General features: G+C 50.8%; 1 protein-coding gene across 5 annotated transcripts in view; it reads left to right on the top strand.

Moving 5' to 3' along the window:
- Nucleotides 1-17,951, top strand: part of ZNF638 (zinc finger protein 638) — a 42,730-nt gene that overhangs the window by 1,478 nt on the left and 23,301 nt on the right. For 2 of the 5 annotated variants that reach the window (XM_059845532.1, XM_059845531.1), the window contains exons 1-5: nt 9-2,747; nt 8,002-8,063; nt 9,611-9,649; nt 11,430-11,779; nt 13,982-14,250. In XM_059845532.1, the coding sequence (XP_059701515.1) occupies nt 1,320-2,747; nt 8,002-8,063; nt 9,611-9,649; nt 11,430-11,779; nt 13,982-14,250 (2,148 nt within the window). In that variant the 5' untranslated portion in view covers nt 9-1,319. Of the gene's footprint in view, nt 1-8; nt 2,748-8,001; nt 8,064-9,610; nt 9,650-11,429; nt 11,780-13,981; nt 14,251-17,951 lie in introns of those variants that run through there. The other 3 variants (XM_059845528.1, XM_059845529.1, XM_059845530.1) reach the window with 3 other exon arrangements.

The raw sequence follows: 17,951 nt of genomic DNA, 5'->3' as shown, positions 1-17,951 counted from the left end.
TGGGCTGGGACGGGGTTGGGAGTTTTTGCAGCTGCTGCTCCGGCAGTGCCGTGTTCGGGGCTGGGAACGGGGACGGAGCTGGGAACGCGCTGATGTTGTGGCTGCTGCTTTGTCCTCACCCTCAATCCAGAATTCCCGGTGTCCTCGCTCGGTCCCCGAGGAGCTGCACGAGGACTTTGCCGCTCTTTGATGTTTCCCCGATCTCAGTCTCCATCCCTGACCTGCTTGGACGGGGCTTGGAGCACCCTGGGATAACGGGAGGTGTGGAATGGCAGGAAGTGGAATGGGATGGGCTTTAAGGTCCCTTCCAGCCCGAAGCCCTGTGTGATTCTCTCTCCAGAACTCTGTGGTGTTTCATTTTCCTCTCCCTGTATTTGTATCTTCTTTTCCCACCTCACAGCACCGAATTCTCAGTGATTTCACCCAAACCAAGCCCCACTTCCCTTGACCACAGTGCTTTTTGTGTGGAGATTTATTTTTGTTGTTCCTGTACGATTTTACTCCTCTCTGTTTCAAACCCTTTGTGTTTAAGCTCTTGGAGAGATCGGATATTTTCTACCCACAGAATTCCAGCCTCGTCCCACCCTGTGAATTCTTGCAGGGTTTGCTCTTCACCCATGAGAGCGCTCATGGGAGTGTTCTCCTGGAAACCGCTCTGGCCTCGGCTCAGCTCCTCCCAGTTGGAGCTGGTTGGAGTTCTCCACCTAAATGGTTCCACTTCCAACTCATCCCTCGTCACCCTTCCGACAGGGGGGTTTCATGCTTTGCTTACTGCTCCTAAAATTATTAATTGTAAATTAAACCCAAACTCTGTTGTCACAAAGAAGTGAAATTGCAGGTTTTAAGCAATGTCGTTGCAAGTGTCACCACTGATTGTGTTCCCTGTGACATCCAATTTGTTGGGTTGAGCTTGTTAATCAGCTGTTTAATTGATTAATCACCTGTTCTCTATATTTAATATTTTAAACAGTGAAAGAAAACAGTTTTTTTGTGAATTATGAATGCTTTAAACTGTGATGCAAATCCCGCTTCCGTGCCTCGGGTTGCTTTTCTCCCCGTCCTAGAAGCCGCTGTGAGCAGATGCCAAAGATGACCCATCTAATCCTTGTCTTTTAACTTGCAGCTTTGTGTTGTTCTTGGAAAGTTTCGCACCACTTGTGAATTCCCTGAACCTTGGCCTTGCCAGCCCCCTTGTGTTGGGCCCTCCTCCTTTTCAGCTTGCCCAAATTAAGACCCACTTGGCTCTCCAGCACTTGGCTGCCAGCGGCGGGCGGGCACCTCCCCACGCTGGCGTCCGCCAGGCATTGCTGAAAGACGCAATGTTTAGCCCCAGAGGAACCTTGCCCCCGAGGCCCAGAGGACCCAACCCGTCGGGCACCAAACCCCCGGGAGCTTTCGGGGCCGGAGGCGCGGCGGGGCCGCCCAGGAAAGCCGCGCCCGCGACGCCCCAAGGAGCGCCCCAGAGATTCTCGGGGCAGGACGCGCTGCAGTGGACGGGTTCGCAGAGGATCAACGTCCGCGTCACGCTGCACAGGGCCGATCCCAGGAAGGTCAAGGAGAAGACCGGCCTGCACCAGGAGCAGAAGGCAGACCCGCGTGCCACTCGCTGGGATGGCGGCCCCTGCCCCGCCGGCACCGCCGGGCCGAAGCCGCCCGGCCCGGCGCCGGTCTCGGAGCAGAACTCCAACCCCCAGAACCGCTACACGCCCGAAAGCGCCTCCAGCATTTTAGCGAGCTTCGGGCTGTCCAACGAAGACCTGGAGGAGCTGAGCCGCTACCCCGACGACCAGCTGACGCCCGAGAACATGCCGCGGATCCTGCGGGAGATCCGCATCCGCAAGATGGGCCACGCCGCGCCCGGCCTGCACGCTCCGAGCCGGGGGGAGGAGCCGGCGGGCGAGAGCAGCGGCACCGCCGTCAAGAGCAAAGTGATCGACTACGGCCACGCCAGCAAGTACGGCTACACCGAGGACCCGCTGGAGATCCGCACCTACGACCCCGAGGCGCTGCCCGAGGAACCGCTGGAAACGCGCGTCTTCAATCCCGAAAGCTCGGGCGCGGAGAACCGGGAAGAATTCCAGCGGGAGCAGAGCGTGCCGGTGGCCGTCCCGCCGCCCAACGTGCCGTGCAACCCCGTGTTCCCGGCCGAAGACCTCATCAAGCTGCCGGCCTTCCCCGCCGACTCCTCGCCCGCTCCGTCGTTTTTCCCGGCCGAGCCGCCGGCCAAGGTGCCGGTGCTGTGCGGCGCCGCGCCCGCCGCGCTGCCGGCGGTGAAGCCGGTGTCGCAGCCGCCCATGCCGCCGGTGCTGCCGCCCATTCTGCCGGCGCTGCTGCCCACGCCGCTGCCGCAGCCCATGCTGCCCCCGGTGATGCCGCCGCTGGTCCAGCCCGTGTCCCAGCACGTGTTGCCGCCCTTGACGCCGCCGCCCTTCTCGACCGGGCTCCTGGCCGCCATCAGCCAGCACGAGCAGAAGCAGCGCGACGCCGGCAGCGCCCATCCCGGGCCCAGCGCCGCCGGCGGGGCCTCGGCGGGACACAAGCCCTTCCACAAACCCTTCCACCCGCCGGCACAGGAGCCCATCAAATCCCCGTTCGGGGTGGTGAAGGCGTCCTGGCTGCCCGTGTTCCCGGACCAGAAGAGCAAATGCCTGCCCACCCCGTCCATGATGAACGACTACTATGCCACGTCGCCGCGAATATTCCCACATTTGTGTTCTCTGTGTAACCTTGAATGCACTCATATGAAGGTGAGTGGCTTTCCCAGATTATTCCCTAAGCGTGTGTACTCAGCACCTTTTCCTGCCGCTGGTTGTTTTCCCTGGGAATTCTGTGGATTGGGATGCTGGTCGCCAAGTTTGAGTGTTGGGAATGGTGCTATAATTATTGTAACAGCGTGTTCTGCTCCCAGTTGCATTTCAGAGTTGCTTTACGTGTTGATTTTTATTTTTCTTTTTAGTATTGAAATGTTTTTTGACTTTGCAGTGGGTTTCAAACAACAAAACAAACCTTGAGCAGCGAGTTTAATATTAATGTTTTGTCTGGGGGACTCAAATCATGTCTGGGGGTGGGTGAGGTGTCTGTGTGTTCATTCCCCCCCTCCTCCTCCTCCAAACTCTGCCTGAAAACAAAAGAGCCCATTTAGAACCCGAAATTTCATCTTCCAAATCTGCCCTGTGTGACAACACTGAATATTCCAGAGGCTGGCTCGGAGCGACGTGGAAAATGCGTCCATTCATCCCACCGGGCTTTCAGCCTTGAAGGAAATCACAGTTTGAGCTTTGAAGGAAAAAATAAAGGGAGAAAATGGTGGCTCTTGGGCGATAAAAAATGTTTTGGAAGCTGTGGGTTTTCCTGGAAAAGCCCTAGGTTTGATCCATCAAAAATATGGGAGAACGTGATAAAAGAACACGGAGTAATTAATTAATAATTATTTAATGTGATTGAATTGCAAAGTGTGGAGAGGCTGTGGGGGAGGGATTTTTGTAATTTGGCAAAATCCTGGAGATTTTAGGCTCTGTTTGCTTTGAATTAAAAATCTGGCTGAAAATGGGGATGGCTTTGTTAGGGAAAAAACCAGAAATTCCCAAACCCTTTTCCCCAGGCAGCGCTGAGGGCCAGGGAGGTGGGCAGCTGGAAATGGGAAGGGAGGATGATTTTAAGTAAAAATGGGTAAAATTGAACAGGAAATAAAAAGTGGGGGGGTGTTAACAAAGGGAAAAAGCAGTTTGGGAAAAGGAATGAACTTAAAAGGGAATTCTTTGCTCGTTTAAGGAGTGAAATGTTGTCACTAAAAATCTGTTGGTAAATCAGCTCTGGCTGAGGGTGGATTAAAGGCTGTGAGATCTGGTCTTGGTGGCACTGGGGTGGGATGTGTTCCCAGGAATCCTGATCCCACTGCAGCCTCCCAGATCTGCTCCCTGTCCTTCAGCTCTGGCCTGGATTCCCTTCCTTTGGGAGGCGTTTGGTGTTTGTCTCCCAGGGACACAGGAGACCTCCCAGGAGCAGCCCTGGTGCAGAAGAACCACAAGAGTTTGGGAATTTTATCCCAAAACCAAAACTTTAATGTAGAAATGTCCAGCTGGTGTATCCATGAATTGCAGAGATCAAAGAATTCCTCTCAGTTCCAGCTCTGCAGTTCAGCAAATCTGGTCGGTTTGGGTGGTTGGAGATGACCTGGACATTCAAGATTTGTCTTCCCAACCATTCCCTGTCCCGTTCTGGGAGAGCTGGATGGGACCTCAGGCTGGAAGAGCCACCAGATCCGGTGATTCCCAAGGACTTGAGACTTTCAATGCTGTCCCAGGTGGCATGGCTGTCCCCGGCCTGGAGAAGGGGATTTCATGGATGGTGGCACTTGGAATTGTCACCAGCTCCGTGCCCAGGTGGGACCAGCCAGCCCGGGATTGGGATCGGCGCCGTTCAGCGTCTCCGTCGGTGACAAGGACACCGGGATCACCCTTGGCATGGGGAAGGTGACACCAGGCTCTGCACTGGGATCACACCTGGAGGGATTTTCTGGGACAGCCTGGAGAGGTGGGAGCAGCGAGGGCAGGAGCTCCTGGGGCAGGACAATCCCAGCACAGATCCGAGATGGGAAGAGAAGATTGGAGCAGCTCTGGGAGAAAGACTTGGAGTGTTGTGGATGGGAAGCTCCAAATGTCCCGGACAGATCCCTGTGCCCTGGGCTGATCCTGCAGCGTGGGCAGCAGGGAAGGTGGAATTCTGCCCAGGTGAGACCCCTCCTGCAGAGCTGCCTCCAGGTTTGGGGCAACGTCAGGAGAACCTGGAACTGCTTCAGCAAATCCAGAGGAGGCCATGGAGATGCTCTGGAGCCAGGCTGGGAGAGCTGGGAATGTTCCCCTGGAGAAGGGAAAAATCCAGGGAAACCTCAGAGTCCCTGAAGGGGCTCCAGGAGAGCTGGAGAGGGACTGGGGACAAGGGACAGAGGGACAGGAGCCAGGGAATGGCTCCCACTGGGAAAGGGGAGATTGGGCTGGGATCTTGGCAAGGAATTGCTGGCTGGGAGGGTGGGCAGGGGCTGGGCTGGAATTCCCAGATTTGCTGTGGCTGCCCCTGGATCCCTGGCAGTGCCCAAGGCCAGGCTGGATGGATTTGGATCCACCTTGGGTTAGGGAAGGTGTCCCTGCCCACGGTAGGAGTGGGAATGGGATGGGATTTAGGGTCCCTTCCAACCCAAACCATTCCAGGATTCTGGGATAACAGGAACTGACATTGGATGAAGGTGCCCAGTGATGAAAACCTTCTCTCTCCCATGTCTGAAGACCCTGAAAACAAAATTCCAAGAGTGGGTTCTGAGTTCAGGCTGTTGGTGCTGAGCTCCATTTTCAATGGATTTTTCCCATGGGTTTTTTTAATCTGCTCTTGGATTGACTCATTTTGGATCCAATCACACCGCGTTGCCCATGAGAAGAAAATTCCAGCCACTGGAATATGAAACCCAGAAGTTCCCACCTCACCTGGATTTGGGATATTCATCCCAACGTCTTTCCTCCATCTTGGCTGTGCCAAAACTCTGGGAGCTGAATTTTTCCTGGGAAAAAAAACCTTCTCCCGGATGTCATTTTTACAGATTTCTGATGCATTTTAAGGGTTGGGTTTTTTTGTTAGAAGCCACAAGTTTTGGTATTTCCCGCTTGCATCCAGAGTTTTTTATGGAAACTGGATCATTTGAAGCAGGCAGGTCCAAAATATTGGGAATTTGTGGAAAAAAGTGGTGGAAATGATGGAGGTGTCCATGGAAGGTGGGGTTGGGGCAACAGCAGAATTTGACAGATTTGGCCTCATTTTGATCTCAGGCCGGAAGGGTCGTGGTGAGGGGTTGGACTCTGATCTCCAGGAATGTTCCTGTGGGATCCGCAGGGCTGGCTGTGGGGGGTGCAGCCACACCAAGGTGGATCTGGGGCATTAAAATCAGAATTTGAGGCAAAAATCAATGCTGGGGCCAGGTATTCCCAAACATCTTCCTGTCCTGGAAGTTTTTTAAGGCAAAATTCCCAATTCCACTCTGGGATGGGCGGAGTCTGACTCCCTGCTGTTCCCTTTTCATTCTGATTTCCCAAAAAGTCACAAAGGATTTTATGGATATTCCATGGAGCAGCTTCGTTTTCCGCTCAGAATCGCGTCCTGTGGGAATAACAAAGGGAGATTTGTGGGATTCCTCCTTCTCCAAACTCATCACGTCTTGGATGGAGCAGATTTCTTGGAGTGACAACGATTCCCTCATCCTCAATCCCGTCACATCTGGAATGAAGTGGATTTGAAACGCTCCCAGCACGAGGGATGGGATTTATCCTTATTTTTATCCCCTTTTGTTCCCCAAATCCATTCAGAGTTGGGGTGACGCCTCCTCGGACCTCGAATCTGTGAAATCCTTGGGATTTTCTGTTTTCCGTGAAGATTTGCCCTCGGAATTCCATCATTGGACACTTTGCTCCGCCACCTTCTGCTTCCAGGATTTCCTGGTGGTGATCCGTGAGTCAGAGGAGGTTGGGATGGAATTAGGGAAGGTGGGAATGGAAGAGTTCAGATGGAATTTTTCTTCCCGCCAGGATTTATGGGAAGGGATCCTGTAATTTTAGGGAAAGGATTTCTTTGGATCCCAGGAAAAATCGTGGCTGTTCCGTCCCTGGAATGTCCAAATCCAGGTTGGATGGGGCTTGGAGCAACCTGGGATAATGGGATCATCTTTGGCTTCCCTTCCAACCCAACCATTCCATGATGGTTCCATGGGCAGTGGAAATTCCTGAAGAGTGGGAAGGGCCAGGAATGAAGTAAAAAGGAGGAAAATCCATAAATCCAGATGGTTTTGGATTCTGTGGACACTAGAATATTCCCAAAGAGTGGGAAGAGTTAGGAGTGAGGCAGAAAGGAGGAAAATCCATCAATCCAGAGGGCTTTGGCCGGTGAGGACCTGGCAAGAAGAAGATTCCCAAAAGTCTTGGATCAGCAGCTGGAGGGATTTGGGAGCCAAAACCTCTCCTTGGCACTGTGGAATTGGAATTCTGGGAGTGAAATTCCCTTTTCATTCCCACCAGTTTTCCTTGAGGAACAGCTTTGGTTTATCCCGGTTAAATCCAAACCTGGAAAAATCCGGATCCTTGGGAATGGCATTGCTTAGGGATGGTCTGGAATTAGAGAAAACCAGCTTGGAATGCTGAAACTGCTGCTTTATCCTCATGGGAATTATTCCATCACCCTGATTCTTCAGATCCATTGTTTTATATTAATTATTCCATATTTGATTGGATTTTATGCTCTAAGAGCAGCTGGAAGTTGATTCTTTTCCCAAGGATATTTAATAATTATCATGGGTGATGTTCCACCTTGAAGAATTCCAGAGTTTTCCAAGGAATATCCCTCCTCCACAGAAAACTGCCTCCTTTTTTCCCAGCTCCCTGTCAATATTCCCAGTTAAACCCGACTTGAGGCATTTTTACATGGAATTAAATCCGATTTTTATCTGATTTTTTTAACGATAAACGAGCGTGAAAAACATCCCGAGGCTCTGGAATGACCTTTGAGCTGTGACGTGATGGGAACTGAACATTTCCAGAGCTCCAGGCACAGAAATTCCAGGCTGGGAATGAGATTGGGTGTGGAGATGCCACATTAGGAGGGAGCTGGAATCGCTCCTGGCCGTGACAGCAAATCACGGATTTATTCCCTCTCATTCCGGATTTTTTGGGGCAGCCTCTGGAGATCCGCGTGCTGCTGCCATCCCCAGCGCGGGGGGGGTTAATTGGTGAATTAATTGCTTTAATTACCCGATTGAGTTCATTCGGGTTGGATCAATCACTGTAATTGAGGCTTTAGTTCGGGAGCAGTGCTCACCGGCTCTTCACCGCCTGCCCCTGTTCCCTGGAAATTTGACTTATCCGAGGTAAAAAGGGGCTGGAAAGGGAGACCCAGCTCCGAGGGACCGGGCTGATCCCGGATTTTCCACCCTGATCCCGCTTCTCCCGATGTTCTCTTTTCCCCCAGGACTGGATCCTGCACCAGAACAACCCCGCCCACCTCGAGAGCTGCCGCCGGCTGCGCCAACAGTAAGGGATCCACGGGGGATCCGGTGGGAATGCACAGGGGGATCCAGGGGGGATCCGGTGGGAATGCACGGGGGGATCCAGGGGGGATCCGGTGGGAATGCACAGGGGGATCCATTGGGGATCCACTGGGGATCCGGTAGGAATGCACTGGGGAATCCATGGGGGATCCAGTGGGAATGCACAGGGGGATCCAGTGGGGATCCACGGGGGATCCGGTAGGAATGCACAGGGGGATCCATTGGGGATTCAGTAGGAATGCACAGGGGGATCCATTGGGGATCCAGTGGGAATGCACAGGGGGATCCAGTGGGAATGCACTGGGGAACCCAGTGGGGATCCATGGGGGATCCAGTGGGAATGCACGGGGGGATCCAGTGGTGATCCAGTGGGAATCAATTGGGGATCTGTCGAGGATCCATTGAGAATCCACTGGGATTGAACTGGGGATCCGTTGGGAATCACTTGGGAGACCATTGGGAATCCACTGGGGAATCCATTTGGGATCAACTGGGGATCTGACGAGGAACCACTGGGAATGCATTGGGAATCCACTGGGATTGAACTGGGGAATCGATTTGGGGTCCATTTGGAATCCAGTAGGAATAAATTGGGGATCTTTTTGAGGATCCATTGGGAATATTTTGGGAATGCACTGTGGAATCCATTTGGGAATCCACTGGGAATGGATTGGGAATCTGTCGGGATTGCACTGGGGAATCCATTTGGAGTCCATTTGGAATCCACTGGGAATTTGCTCGGGATCCACTGAGGATCCGCAGGGAATCCACTGGAGATCCATTGGGAATGTATGGTTGAGTCCACTTGGGATCCATTGGGAATCAGTTTGGGATCCATTGGGGATCCTCTGGGGGTGCATTGGGAATCCACTGTGAAATCCACTGGGAATCATTTGGGAATCCACCGGGGATCCATTTGGTTTCTTTTTGAGATCCACTGGGAATCAGTTGGGGATCCACTGGGGAATCCATTAGGGATCCACAGGGAATCATGGAATGCTGGAGAGGGACCTTAAATCCCACCAACTGCACCCCATCCATGGGCAGGGACAGCTCCCACTGTCCCGGACGGATCCAAGTCCATCCCAGCCCAGCCTTGGGCACTGCCAGGGATCCAGGGGCTGGGAATTCCTGGGATTTCCTGGGAATTCAGCCCAGCCAGCAATTCCTTGCCCAGATCCCAGCCCAAGCTCCCCTTTCCCAGTGGGAGCCATTCCCTGGCTCCTGTCCCTCTGTCCCTTGTCCCCAGTCCCTCTCCAGCTCTCCTGGAGCCCCTTCAGGGACTCTGAGGATTCCCTGGATTTTCCCTTCTCCAGGGGAACATTCCCAGCTCTCCCAGAGCTGAGGGGCCCCAAAATCTTGGAATTGTTTGGGGTGGGAGGAACCTTAAATCCCATCAGGGACATTCCCAAACAGAAATCAACATTTGGTGCTTTTGGGGTCCCAAATGGGAATATTTATCTGGAAAAATCCCTGTTTTGGGGGGAATTTTGGCTTTTCCACTGACATTTTTCCCTTTGTCATTGGCAGATATCCCGAGTGGAATCCTGAGGCTCACTCCTCCAACAGGTACCTTGTGCTTTGAATTCCTCCCCTTAATTATTAATTAACTCCTTCATTTTAACAATTTCTTTTCCCTGATTTCCCCCCTCCACAAGGTCACATTTTTATTATAAAATTTTAGGGCCTTTTAATGAGATTTTGTCCCAAATTCCATAGAATTCCGAGCTGGTTTGGGTTGGAGGGACCTTAAATTCCACACATTTTTTCCAGTTTTATCCACTGTGATCCATTTTTTCCAGGTTTTTCTAGTTTAGTCCAGATTAGTCAGGTTTAGTCCAGTTTTGCCTGTTTTCCCATTTTTTCCAGTTTAGTCCTGTTTTATCCAGTTTCATCCCTTTTATTCCAGTTTAATCCATTTACAGTCCATTTTTTCTATTTGTTTACAGTATTTTCCAGCTTTGTCCAGTTTTCTCAGTTTCTCCATTTTTTCCATTTTTTTCCTTTATTTTCTTTTTTCCCCATTTTTCCCATTTTTCAGGTTTTTTTCAATTTTTTTCAATTTTTTCCTTTTTTTCATTTTTCCAGTTCTTTCCAGTTTTTTCCAGTTTTTTCCAGTTCTATTCCAGTTTTTTCCAGTTTTTGTCCAGTTTTTTTCCAGTTTTGTCCCTTTCATTCCAGTTTGATCCCATTAAGTCCCTTGTAATAATTTTTCCCCAGTTTTCCCAGTTTTATCCATTTTCCTAGTTTTCTAGTTCAGTCCAGATCTGTCCAGTGTTCTCCTGGTTTTTTCTCATTTCCTTCTTTCCCCAGAAATCTCTTTTCCCCTTTTCCCCCAATCCCCCATTTTCCCCCAAATCAGTTCACAGAGTTTTTTCCCCAGTTTTTCCAGTTCAGTCCAGATCTTCCAGCGTTTCCCTGGGCTTTTTTCATTTCTTACTTTCCTCAAATCCCCCTAGTCCCCAATCCCCATTTCCCTTATTCCCTTTCCCCCAGTCCCCATTTCCCAATCCCATTCCCTTTTCCTAAATCCCCATTTCCCCAATCCCCATTTCCCCTTTTCCCTTTCCCAATCCCCATTTCCCCCCAATCCCCATTTCCCCCATTCCCTTTCCCAATCCCCTATACCCTCGTTTCCCTCGTTTCCCTCGTTTCCCTCGTTTCCCTCGTTTCCCTCGTTTCCCTCATTTCCCTCATTTCCCTCATTTCCCTCATTTCCCTCATTTCCCTCATTTCCCTCATTTCCCTCATTCCCCATTTGCCCTATTCCCCATTTCCCCCAATCCCCATTTCCCCCATTCCCTTTCCCAATCCCCTATTCCCCATTTCCCCTATTCCCCATTTCCCCATTCCCCATTTCCCCCATCCCCATTTCCCCCATTCCCTTTCCCAATCCCCATTTCCCCCATTCCCCATTTCCCCAATCTCCATTTCCCCATTTCCCCAATCCCCATTTCCCCTATTCCCCAATCCTATTCCCTTTCCCCATCCCCATTTTCCCCATCCCCATTTCCCCCATCCCCATTTCCCCCATTTCCCAATCCCATCCCCATTTCCGCCAATCCCCGTTTTCCCCATTCCCCCATTTCCCAATCCCATCCCCATTTCCCAATCCCATCCCCATTTCCCAATCCCATCCCCATTTTCCCCATCCCCATTTTCCCCATCCCCATTATCCCCATTTCCCCCATCCCCATTTCCCCCATTTCCCCCATTTCCCCCATTATCCCCATTATCCCCATTTTCCCCATCCCCATTTCCCCAATCCCCATTTCCCCCTTTCCCCATTCATTTCCCCCATCCCCCCCCGCACTCTCACCCCTCTCTCTCTCTCTCTCTCCCGGTGCAGACATGGCGCAGACCGCAAGGAGAACCGCACCCCCCGCCGCCGCTCGGGCTCTCTCAGCCCCTCCCGCCGCCGCTCCCGGGGCCCGCCCGGCCCGCCCAGCTCCGCCTACCGCCGCCGCTCGCGCTCCCGCAGCCCCGGGCGGCCGCGGCGGCCCCGCTCCCGCAGCCCCGGGCGGCACCTGCCGCGGCCCCGCTCCCGCAGCCCCGGGCGGCACCTGCCGCGGCCCCGCTCCCGCTCCCGCTCGCCGCAGCGGCCGCGGAGCCTGGCGCGGGGCAGCCCCCGGGAGCGGGAGCGGGAGCGGCGCTCGGGCAGCGCGGAGCGCGCCCGCCGGCCCGGCAGCCGCTCCGAAGGTCATTGGCACCCCCGGGGGGAGGGCGGGGATTCCCCGCGAGTCCCGCGGTCTGTCCGACCCCCCCAGAGGGAATTTTGGGAATGCTCCGGCGTTCCCAAAGTGTTCTTCGCCCCCAGCGGGAATTTTGGGAATTCGCTGGGGTTCGCCATGGTTTTTTCAAGCCTGAGCAGAATTTTGGGAATGCTGAGTGGATTCCCAGCGGGAATTTTGGGACTGCTCAGTGGAATTCCCAAAGTTTTCTTCACCCCCAGTGGGAATTTTGGGAATTCTCTGGGATTCACCATGGTTTTTTCAACCCTGATCAGAATTTTGGGAATGCTCAGTGGGATTCCCGATGATTTTTTAATCTTCAATGGGAATTTTGGGAGCGTTCAGTGAGATTCCTGACGGTTTTTTCACCCCTAATTGGAATTTTGGGAATGCTCAGTGGGATCCTTGATGGGCATGTTGGGAATGTTCAGCGGAATTCCCCGTGGTTTTCCAATGCCAATGGGAATTTTGGGAATGCTCAGTGGGATTCCTGACAGTTTTTTCACCCCTAATTGGAATTTTGGGAATGCTCACTGGGATTCCCAACGTTTTCTTCACCCCTAATGGGAATTTTGGGAATTCATTGGAATTCGTGATTTTTTTTTTCAACCCTGATGGGAATTTTGGGAATGCTCAGTGGGATTCCCGATGGGAACTTTGGGAATGTTCAGCAGAATTCCCAATGGTTTTCCAGCCCCAATGGGAATTTTGGGAATGCTCAATGGGAATCCTGATGGGAATTTTGGGAATTCACTGGGATTCCCAACGGGTTTTTTTCACCCCCAATTGGAATTTTGGGAATGCTCAGTGGGATTCCCGATGGGAATTTTGGGAATGCTCTGTGGGATTCCCAAAGTTTTTAACCCCCCCCCCAAAGGGAATTTTGAGATTCCCAGGATTTTTTTGGGATCAGTTCCATGAACCGGGAATGCTCCGAGCAGTAACCGACCTGTGGGTTCTCCGCAGCCGCAGCACCGGGCATTAATTAAGGACTAATTAAGGACTAATTAGAGCAGCCCCAGCAGCGCAGGAAGGCTCCGAGGCAGTAAGTACTGCGGGGTCACAGAGGAGCAGGGAAATTCCCAAAGAATTCCCAAAAAATTCCAAAAAAAAAGTTTTTAAAAATTCTCCAAAAGTTCCCCATAAATGACCGGGGTTTCTTTCCAAAATACCCCAAAAATTCCTGTTTTATTCCCAAAATACCCCCAAAAAAATCCCAACCAATTCCCGTTTTTTCCTCCAAATAACAAGAAATTGAAAAAAAAAGAACTCCAAAAAAATTACCATTTTTTAAAAAAAAATTTTTTTTAAAAAATCCTGGGTTTTTTCCCCAAAAATTCCCATTTCCCCCCCAAAAATTCCCATTTTTCTCCTGAAAATTCCCAAAAAATTCCCTCTTTTTTCACCATAATTTAAAAAAAAAAATTCTCTTTTTTTTCCCTAAAAAAACCCTCTCAAAATTCCCCAAAAAAATCCCAAAAAATCCCCTTTTATTTTCCAAAAAATTTCCATTTTTTTCCCAATATTAAAAAAAAATTCCCCAAATATTCTCATTTTTTCCTCAAAAGAATCCCAAAAAATTCCCAAAAACTCCTGTATTGTCAAAAAAAAAAAAAAAAATCCCCTTTTTTTCCCAAAATTCCCCGAAAAATGCCCCCCAAATTCCCCCAGAAAAATCCCATCAAATTCCCATTTTCCTCCCCAAAAGATTCCCATTTTTCCCCCCCCAAAAATCCCATTTTTTTCCCAAAATTCCCATTTTTTTCCCCCCAAAAAATTCTCAATTTTCCCCCCAAAAATTCCCTTTTTTTTCCCCCCCCAAAATCAAAAAAAAAAAAAATCAGCAAAAATTCTCGGTTTTTTCTCTAAAAAAAAAAAAACTCCGAAAAGTTCCCATTTTTCTCCCAAAATTCCCCAAAAAATTCGCAAAAAAATCCCTTTTTTTCCCAAAATTCAAAAGAAATCCCCAAAAATTCAAATTTTTTCACCCAAAAATTCCAAAAAAATCCCTAAAAATCCCCATTTTTTTCCCCCAAAATTCCCCCCAAAAAAATCCCATACAATTCCCATGTTTCCCCCAAAAAAATTCCCGTTTCCCCCAGAATTCCCAAAAAAGAACCCACCCCAAAATTCCCCGTTTCCCACTGTGCGCCATGCCGTGTCTCTGCAGCCCGGCGAGCGGCTCTGGAGGCCGTGATGCAGACGCTGGGCCCGGGCTTCCTGGCCGAGTTCCAGCGGCACCGATCGCTGCAGGCGGCCGTGCAGGGCTCGCTGAGCGCCGGCAGAGCCCCCGGGGAGCCCCGCAAGGGCGCCCGGAGCGGCCGCAGGGACGGAGGGGCCGCGCCCGGCTCCGCCCCCGCAGCGCCCGGGGCAGCGCCCGGCAGCGAGAGGGAGCAGGAGGAGGAGGAGGAGACCGGGAAGAGCCAGCCCTACAACCGGGTGGGTGCGCGGGGATATGTGGGAATTCCTGGGGGCTGGGATTCCTGGGGGTTTGGGGGATATGTGGGAATTCCTGGGGTTGGGATTCTTGGGGGTTTGGGGGATATGTGGGAATTCCTGGGGCTTGGGATTGCTGGGGGCTTGGGGGATATGTGGGAATTCATGGGGGTTTGGGAGATATGTGGGAATTCCTGAGGTTTGTGGAGTTTGGAGCAATTTCTAGGATTTGGGAGATATGTGGGAATTCCTGGGGGTTTGGGGGATGTTTGGGAATTCCTGGGGGTTGGGATTCCTGGGGGTTTGGGGGATATGTGGGAATTACTGGGGTTGGGATTCCTGGGGGTTTGGGGGATATGTGGGAATTCCTGGGGTTGGGATTGCTGGAGGTTTGGGGGATATGTGGGAATTCCTAGGGTTGGGATTCCTGGGGGTTTGGGGGATATGTGGGAATTCCTAGGGTTGGGATTCCTGGGGGTTTGGGGGATATTTGGGAATTCCTGGGGGTTTGGGGGATGTTTGGGAATTCCTGGGGCTTGGGATTCCTGGGGGTTTGGGGATATGTGGGAATTCCTGGGGGTTGGGATTCCTGGGGGTTTGGGGGATATTTGGGAATTCCTGGGCTTGGGATTCCTGGGGGTTGGGGGATATGTGGGAATTCCTGGGGGCTTGGGAGATATGTGGGAATTCCTGAGGTTTGTGGAGTTTGGAGCAATTTCTAGGATTTGGGGGATATTTGGGAATTCCTGGGGGTTTGGGGGATGTTTGGGAATTCCTGGGGGTTGGGATTCCTGGGGGTTTGGGGTATATGTGGGAATTCCTGAGGTTTGTGGAGTTTGGTGTAATTCCTGGGATTTGGGGGATATTTGGGAATTCCTGGGGGTTGAGATTCCTGGGGGTTTGGGGGATATGTGGGAATTCCTAGGGTTGGGATTCCTGGGGGTTTGGGGGATATTTGGGAATTCCTGGGGGTTTGGGAGATATTTGGGAATTCCTGGGGGCTGGGATTCCTGGGGGTTGGGGGATATGTGGGAATTCCTGGGGGTTTGTGGAGTTTGGTGCAATTCCTGGGATTTGGGGGATATTTGGGAATTCCTGGGAGTTTGGGGGATATTTGGGAATTCCTGGGAGTTTGGGATTCCTGGGGGTTTGGGGATATGTAGGAATTCCTGGGGGTTGGGATTCCTGGGAGTTTGGGGGATATTTGGGAATTCCTGGCGGTTGGGTTTCCTGGGGGTTTGGGAGATATTTGGGAATTCCTGGGGTTGGGATTCCTGGGGGTTTGGGGATATGTGGGAATTCCTGAGGTTTGTGGAGTTTGGGGCAGTTTCTAGGATTTGGGAGATATGTGGGAATTCCTGTGGTTGGGATTCCTGGGGGTTTGGGGGATATGTGGGAATTCCTGGGGGTTGGGATTCCTGGGGGTTTGGGGATATGTGGGAATTCCTGGGGGTTGGGATTCCTGGGGGTTTGGGGGATATTTGGGAATTCCTGGGGGTTTGTGGAGTTTGGAGCAATTTCTAGGATTTGGGGGATATTTGGGAATTCCTGGAGCTTGTGATTCCTGGGGGTTTGGGGGATATTTGGGAATTCTTGGGGTTTGTGGAGTTTGGAGCAATTCCTGGGGTTTGGTGGATTTTTGGGAATTCCTGGGGTTTGTGGGTTTGGTGACAATTTCTGGGGTTTGGGGGATTCCTGGGGCTTGGTGGTTTTTTGGGAATTTGTGGGGTTTGTGGAATTCTTGGGGTATGTGGGTTTGGGGCAATTTCTGGGGTTTGGGGGGGTATTTGGGAATTCCTGGGGTTTGTAGGTGTGGTGGGAATTCCTGGGGTTTCGGGGTTTGGAGCAATTCCTGGGGCTTGGTGGTTTTGGGGCGATTTCTGGGGTTTGAGGGAATTCCTGGGGTTGGGGAACTCCTGGGGTTTGGGGGTTTTGCAGGAATTTCTGGGGTTTGGTGGATTTGTGGGAATTCCTGGGGTTTTGGGGGTTGGGGCATTTTCTGGGTTTGGGGGATTCCTGGAGCTTGGTGGTTTTTTGGCAATTCCTGGGGTTTGGGGGGATATTTGGGAATTCCTGGGGTTTCAGGGTTTGGAGCAATTCCTGGGGTTGGGGATTTGCAAGAATTCCTGGGTTTTGTGGGTTTGGGCAATTCCTGGGGTTTGGTGGATATTTGGAAATTTCTGGATTTGGGGGAAATTCCCAGGGTTTGATGTTTTTTTAGGAATTTCTGGGGTTTGGTGGTTTTTTTTGGGAATATGTTGGGTTTGGTGGATTTGTGGGAATTCCTGGGGTTTGGCGGATTCTGGGCTTTGTGGTTTTTTGGGAATTCCTGTGTTTGGGTGGGGTTTGACTTCAGGGAAGTTGTTCTGTGGGAGATTTCCTGCCAGGATGCAGGTGGGAATTCTGGAATTCTGTATGGGAAGGGATTTGGAGATGATTTATTCCAGGATTCCCACAATCCAGCCCAACCTTCCCTTGGAATTCTGGAATTCCATCAAGATTTATTCCACAATCCCAACAATTCCAATGCAGCCTTTCCTTGGGCTCTTCCAGGAATGAAAAAATCCTGGAATTCTCTGGAATTCTGGAATTCCATCAACATTTATTCCACAATTCAGGTGGCTCCATTCCAACTTTCCTTGGACACTTCCAAGAATGAAAATTCCTGGAATTCATCAAGATTTATTCCATAATTCCCACAACCCCACCTTTCCAATCCAATCCAACCTTTCCAGGGATGAAAAATTCCTGGAATTCCGTCAAGATTTATTCCACAATTCCAATCCAGCCTTTCCCTGGGTGCTTCAGGGATGAAAAAACCCTGGAATTCTGTTAATTTGGAATTCCATCAAGATTTATTCCACAATTCCCACAATCCCAGGTGGCTCAAATCCAACCTTTCCTTGGATAAAATAATTCCAAAAATCCTGGAATTCCATCAAGATTTATTCCACAATTCCAACAATTCAATCCAGCTTTCCTTGGACACTTCCAGGGATGGAAAATTCCTGGAATTCCGTCAAGATTTATTCCATAATTCCCATAACCCCACCCTTCCAATCCAATCCAGTCTTTCAGGGATGGAAAATTCCTGGAATTCCGTCAAGATTTATTCCACAATTCCAATCCAGCCTTTCCTGGGTGCTTCTAGGGATGAAAAAACCCTGGAATTCTGTTAATTTTGGAATTCCATCAAGATTTATTCCACAATTCCCACAATCCCAGGTGGCTCAAATTCAACCTTTCCTTGGATAAAATAATTCCCAAAAATCCTGGAATTCCATCAACATTTATTCCACAAATCCAACAATTCCAATCCAGCTTTTCCTTGGACACTTCCAGGGATGAAAATTCCTGGAATTCCGTCAAGATTTATTCCATAATTCCCACAACCCCACCCTTCCAATCCAATCTTTAAAGGGATGGAAAATTCCTGGAATTCCATCAAGATTTATTCCACAATTCCAACCATTCCAATCCAGCCTTTCCCTGGATACTTCCATGGATGAAAAAAATCCTGGAATTCTGTGAAATTCTGGAATTCCATCAACATTTATTCCACAATCCCTGGTGGCTCCAATTCCAACCCAGCCTTTCCAGGGATGGAGAATTTCTGGAATTCCATCAAGATTTATTCCCCAGTTCCAGCCCAGCCTCCCCTGGACCCTCCCAGCGGCAGAGCCCGTGGGAATCCCAGATTTGTG

The sequence above is a fragment of the Haemorhous mexicanus genome, chromosome 4 (assembly GCF_027477595.1).
Source record: "Haemorhous mexicanus isolate bHaeMex1 chromosome 4, bHaeMex1.pri, whole genome shotgun sequence".
NCBI lineage: Eukaryota > Metazoa > Chordata > Aves > Passeriformes > Fringillidae > Haemorhous > Haemorhous mexicanus.
This window is presented reverse-complemented; position numbering and strand designations above follow the sequence as displayed.